This window comes from Colius striatus, chromosome Z (assembly GCF_028858725.1).
Source record: "Colius striatus isolate bColStr4 chromosome Z, bColStr4.1.hap1, whole genome shotgun sequence".
Classification (NCBI taxonomy): domain Eukaryota; kingdom Metazoa; phylum Chordata; class Aves; order Coliiformes; family Coliidae; genus Colius; species Colius striatus.
This window is the reverse complement of record NC_084790.1, coordinates 37,036,738-37,042,837: the sequence shown is the minus strand read 5'-3', so window position 1 is coordinate 37,042,837 and position 6,100 is coordinate 37,036,738. Positions and strand designations below refer to the sequence as shown.

Here is a 6,100-nt window from a genome sequence, read left to right as displayed (position 1 = left end):
CTCAGAATCTAGTTAGTACTTGTTCCTATGGGAAATACCTTTTTTGCTGTTTCACCACTGGAGTTTTTCTGAACAGAAGTATTTTGGAACCTTTTTTTTTTCACTGTCAATGATGTTTTCTTCACTCTACAAAAACTAAGATAACAGTTGTTAAAGCGAGGAGAAGTAGAAAAAGCAGAAGTCATCCCTGCAGCTCCAGAAGCAGGACATTTTTTTAGCAAAAAACATTATTAAATACTGTATTTCTCAGGGCCAGAATCAGCTTTTCATACTTCGAGAACAGAGGAGTCGTATGTCATGTCACGCGTTACTACTAGAAAAGAGTTGGGAAATCTTCGCAAGGAAACTCCCAAATGACAAAAACAAGAATTCTGTGCAGATGCTATCTAAAATGAAGTTATCTTTTAGCCATTTGTTGTGCTACTTACATTAAAGAATCTTGCTTTTAATAGGTAAATACAAATACACATTTGTGTTAGCCTAAACAAGTTGTTGCCAGTCTTGTGGCTTTCTAGGTAGCAAAGAAAGAGGGTTGTTTCAGTTTGCTTGGTATTGACTGGAATGAAATTATCAGAAAGAAATTATAACTAAGCAATAGAAACCTGAAGCCTAAAGCTGCCTTAGTTGAGAGGATTTGGAGCATTTCTGCTCCAAATCATTATGTGATTATGTGATACGCCAGAGACCATACATGCTCCTGGATGGGACTTGTTGGCTATTACATAATATGCTTATAAAATTAATCTTAGATTATTGAATAAACTGAGTAAGGTTCTCACTAGGTAAGAGATTACTTTTCCCCTTCTGTATCACCCAGAGTAACACCTACTTTAGTCTGGCATATCACAAACATTCACCTATCGCAACATGTGAAAGAAAAAGGTAGCAGTGTTCGTTTTGAGGACCCGAATTCCTGTTAGTTGTGTGTAACACGGGCTGATGGTTTTCAGTAGTATAACACAGGAAGCCCTAAGTTGCAGCTGTAACCAGTGCAGTGCTATAGCCTCTGGTAGCAGTCAAAGTTTTACTAACGTGAACCACACTATTGGCAACAGCACATGCCAATGTAAGTAGTTGTGGTTTGTTTCAGTTTAATTTTTAATCATTTTTTTTCAAGTGCTATGGTGCAGCAATTGATACCATGACAGGATTTTGCTCCTCTGTGTTGATGTGTCTGTGTAGCATTTTTTTCACCATATGGCTATAGGTTTTTACACACATAACTATCATGATTATTGACCTTTTTTATTATTGCTGCTTTCTCCCTTTGAGTACAGGTTCTGTACGTGGAAACTTGTTGCTGCAGCTTACCTAACAAAGGGATGTTCTCAAGCTTTTGACCTAACACTAGCCATATTGTACTTTTTAAGAAAACACAGACACTTCTACAGTCTAAGTAAATGATGATGAAATTTTTATTTTTAATCTTCCACTTCAGTACTGTAAAATTGCAGAATAATTCCTGAGTATTTTCATTATCTGCAGCTATAAAATATCACAATAGTTTTTGACAAAACTTTAATTATAAATATTTTTTTAAACAATTCCATAATGCCCTTTAGTAATTTTTTGAGGTTCGTTATTGCTTATATTAACAGCTCTTAACTTGTGTAAAGGTGGGCATGGACAATATTCAGCATAAGTATTTTAGTAAGATGTGGCTATTAAAAAAGCTATTCAGAAGTTTAAAAGGAATCAGACTTTAGCCTTTGTTTTGCTGGCATGTTGTCAACTAGTGAGAATATTGTTACTGTGGAATAACTGGGTTGTGCTAAACATTAGCTCTGACATGAAGTACCTCGTAGCACTGAAATAGTAAGTGTGTTTGTAGCTCATGACAAAAAGGAGTTTGTGATGAGTCTCACTCATTGAGTGCTTGTTAAGCTGTGGGATGTTCTGCCTCCATGTGGGTATCGTTCATGCTCCAGGATCACGAGCCGAACTGTTCAGCTGCCCCATGATGTAAAGCCAACACATTCTGACTCAGAGCCCCCTGTCAGATACGAGTGGAGCTGAGTTCAGACACACAGCTAATGCTTTTGTTATGTGCCCCATACGCCAAAGGTCTTCTGCCCTAGAAACAACGAGAGCACAAGGCAGAAGTCCTCTATCCTAGTTTGCTTCCACTCACTAAAGAGCCACACCATAATGTTGCAAGAATTTCCATATCCCTCAAACAATTTGTCATCATTAAAGTACTCAGTTGTAATGGGTGAGTTCTTAATTTAAGTAGTGAGTTTTTAGGCTTCATGGATCTTTGACTAAATATTAAAGTGCTATTGTTATATACAAATAAATTTATAGTATTTTCATATTTCATTTATTTAAAATAAATGTTCTAAAGAGTTCAGTTTGAACCTTTCCAAAATGGAACTTGCCAAGTTTTTATCCTACAACGCATATACACTTTGTTGATCCCTTTCTCAAGTTATGCTTGAGACACCTGTAAGGCATCCAGGAAATCCATTTTTTCACTGTCCTGAGAGAATTCTCGCCAGTCTCTGTTCAACCCATCAGACATAACTACATCGTTTCCAGTTTTCAATAGGATTCAGATGCAGTTTCCCCTCACTATGTATTAGAAAGGAATAATTTTCATTGCCATGCATGCAACTGCATACCCTGCTGGCAGTTGCCCAAGTTGAACAGTGTCTCCTCCAGATGTCCTCCTCAAAAAATATCCTTAGCCTGAGGGTTAGTTCAGAGGCAGCTGAGGGGGTGGGAGGGGAGAGTTTGTTCTGCATGGAGTGGCAGCAGCTCAGGCAACTGAACATCAGTATGGTAGTGGTGGTTCAAAGGTGTGCCATCCATATTATTCATCATCTATCCAGGCAAGGGAGTCTGCTACACCGGGCTATGAAAAATACATCACTAAATAACTGCCTATCCCAGTTACCGTTTGTGACACAGAGTGGCAGGTACTTCTTATTGTTTCAGTAACTATTTTGAGAAATTTATTTTGACCTCGGAACCTTTTCTCCATCACTGTACTTGAAAGTGTGTTGAAAGGTCTGTATTTCTATTTCAAAAACAAATATCCTGCTTCCTAACAGTTGGAGTGATGATTTAGCTGATTTCTACCTCCCCAGGATGCTGGTTTTTAAACAGGATGCTGCTTCTGCCTGTGTAATGTAGCCTAGGTCTTCAGGAAGCTATGGTACAGCCCCTAAAACATGTTACATAGGGCACCACCTAGTTTTGGCTGTAAACCTCATTCCCCCAGTGCCGTTTGTGGTCAATCAGCTCCTTTTCAATGTACTCCCTTTCCCTTCTCCCAACATAGCTTCTGTTTTACCTGTCACTTGGAATTCTCTTCCTAACTGTAGAGGGCTACAAAATTTGTTGAAAACAGCCGACATCTGTTGCTACAGTTAATGTATTTTTTAAAGAAACTATAAAGGGGATCATCTGCTTCTCCCTTTGGCTTCACAAGCACAGACTGGAGATCTACATTCTCTTTAGGCAACAGCCTTCTTTCCTCTGTCCCCTTTTTATGCATATGGTTCTCTTGTTAGGATTCATGCTCATAGGACAATAGTACAGAACCCAAACTGCAATTAAAATTCCCAAAAGCTGGAGGTATGTCTAGAGAGGAGAAATTCAATGGGTTTGTGCTTCCTGCTATACTAAATGTTCTCTTTGAGCTTGCACCAACAAAGTGTAATGATTCCTTGAGAAAATCCATTTGTTTCGGATTCGTGAGAGCTTTTTGGATTTTGAACAGTCCTGTGCAGAGGTGGATTTTCAAATGCAAGGTCAGCTGTGGACACCTCCTGTCTGAGATATCCCTATGGTTCTGAATGGTACCGTTTCATCTCCATGTACAAATCTGCAGCTCAGAATCATGTAATGCCATGTTTCCTGTGATTTGGATCACTCCTCAGCAGTTCTGTTTGCTGCCTAAAAGTACTGGGTGGGAGAAAATAGTGATACGCATAGTGCCATTTTCTTAATACAGCTGCTGTTACACACAGTTTAAATTTGCAGTTCTGACCAGCTCAGTAGCACGTGGGGAAACTCGGAATTCTAACAAAAAAAAGTTGTTTCAGAACCTGGTTTGTCAAAATTAGCAGCTGTGATGTCTTGATTAAACTTGTGTCCAATTGTCAGAGATTTCTGGAAAGGCACATATATTCCTCAAATAATTTATTCCTCCAGCAGGTCTATGTGCTAATTTCTCAAAGTATCAGTGGTACTTCAAAACACTGGAAGGAAGAGGGAGTGTGGTAGGCGTCCGGAAGATCTCGGGTTGTAACGTGAGATGTGGTGGCGGTAACATATGGTGACCCCGACGTGATCGGCAGAACGTAGGACGTTCGCGGCCATGGCACAGACGGAAGGAACGATTAAGGTACTTGAGGCGCTGGCGCCTGAGGTGGGTGAGGGAATTAATCGCATACCCACAGCCATTTGCATCGCATGGTTGCAGGGGCGGGGTGTGATACGGCCACCCATGGAATTATTAAATGCGCAGAAGTGGACGGTGGTGGACAGGGAGCTGTGTCAGGCTTTCGTAGAGGGTGCCGAGGGAATGGGTCGGTTTTTTGATGCGTGGGGAGAATATAAAGGAGGTTCTGGTGAAAACAGCGGAGAAAAAACAGTTTCGGTTATCGGTGCAGGAAGCTCTCCGGGGGAAAGAGCGGAGAGCGCGGACAGAGGAGAGAGTTCATAGTGATCGGGAGACTCGGACGAGCGTGGAGGCAGAGAATCTGGGAGAAGACGGAGAATGTCGAGCGGACGTGGAACGCCGAGCGGGCGGAGTCGGACGGGAGTACGGCGCAGGAGGATCACAGGAGAGTGGGGAAGCGCGACCCCATGTTAGACTGGGTACCACTGGGTACGCGAGGGGAAACAGAAAACGCAGCAGAAAGTGATACCGACTGCGCCGCCGGCGCCGGGAGCGGCGCTGAGAGTAGTGCCGAGAGGAGCGCCGGGAGCAGCGCCGAAAACAGCACTGAGAGAAGCGCCGCGAGCAGTGCCGGGAACTGCGCTGAGGCGGGCGATACCGACAAAAGAGTAAAGTCAGCAGCGCCACGATCCGCCAAAGACGGCGCCTGACGGAAATGGAGGCGGGACAAAGAGGAAAAGTCAGCCGCCTCATTGGCCACCGAAGATGAGTGATCTACGTGGAGGAGTGGCAGAAATGAGAGCTAGAAGACGGAGTCTGGTGCGGAGACGGGGGGTGGTGCGGGTACGCGGAGTGGGTAAAAAACACAACGGTTTCTAAAAAGTGGTTTGTATTTTAGACTTGATTAGTAATGTAAGTAGTATTAGCCATACAACTTTGCAACATAGACCTGCTAGAGATTTTACTTTTAGCACAAGTATAATAACTTTTGTCAGCTGTATTTTTTTTCAGTGGATAAGAAGAAGCTTACTAGGCATGAGTTGCTAAACTAATGTGCAGATTGTCCTTGAGCTGCTCTCTACTGTGAGAAACGAAGAAGCAAAAATACCTACGAGATAACAACTTGGAGCAAGGAGGAGGCTGAGGCAGCGTGTGAAACCGCAAGGCTTATCACAGAAAACTACAGCTGGCTTTTAGAGAAAGGACCAAGTAGAAGTACTATGAACACACTAGCTTTGCTGCTGCTTATAAAAGTCTGATGCTTGTTAGTAAAATTTGAGTTTAAAAAAAAGAACAGTGGAGCAGGCTGCCCGCAGGGGTCATGGACATACCAGCTATCCCCATGCATTGAGCCAAGGTATCCCTCACACTAGCCAGGGACAGGTGATTGTTGAATGCGCTCACACTACTCTGAAAGTACAGCTCAAACGCCTTAGGGAGGGGGAGAGCATGGGGTGTAGAAGATATGAGTATAATGGTCTACTGAGTCTCTCTTGCAGATTGATGTGTTTCTCGGAGTGCTTGCCGTGATGCAGATCAAGATGGAGTCGCTCAACTATTGGCAAGATTGAATAGTGAAGTGGAACACGACCAGCACCTGTTCATATCTTCCCACAGTTGGCTCAGCTAGCACATGTGCTGGGCAGACACGTTATGTATCAGCCCGTGCCACAGGACACTGCAGTCATCGAGCATAGGGAGGGGGAGATGTGGTAGGCGTCCGGAAGATCTCGGGTTGTAACGTGAGAGGTG

At 43.0% G+C, this 6,100-nt stretch overlaps 1 protein-coding gene across 1 annotated transcript; it reads left to right on the top strand.

Annotated features, from left to right (window-relative positions):
* The first annotated feature begins 3,581 nt into the window (after positions 1-3,581).
* On the top strand, positions 3,582-5,168 carry LOC133628879 (uncharacterized). Its single transcript, XM_062018818.1, has 3 exons — positions 3,582-3,698; positions 4,305-4,375; positions 4,620-5,168. The coding sequence occupies exons 1-3, from the start codon at positions 3,582-3,584 to the stop codon at positions 5,056-5,058; spliced, it is 627 nt and encodes a 208-aa protein (XP_061874802.1). The 3' UTR covers positions 5,059-5,168.
* Positions 5,169-6,100: the final 932 nt, after the last annotated feature.

Coding starts and splice junctions, on each gene's coding strand:
- LOC133628879 (XM_062018818.1), top strand. CDS start 3,582: ATGTCTAGAGAGGAGAAATTCAATGGGTTTGTGCTTCCTGCTATACTA. Junction 3,699..4,304: donor AATCCATTTGTTTCGGATTC/GTGAGAGCTTTT, acceptor CGTGATCGGCAG/AACGTAGGACGTTCGCGGCC. Junction 4,376..4,619: donor TTGAGGCGCTGGCGCCTGAG/GTGGGTGAGGGA, acceptor TTATCGGTGCAG/GAAGCTCTCCGGGGGAAAGA.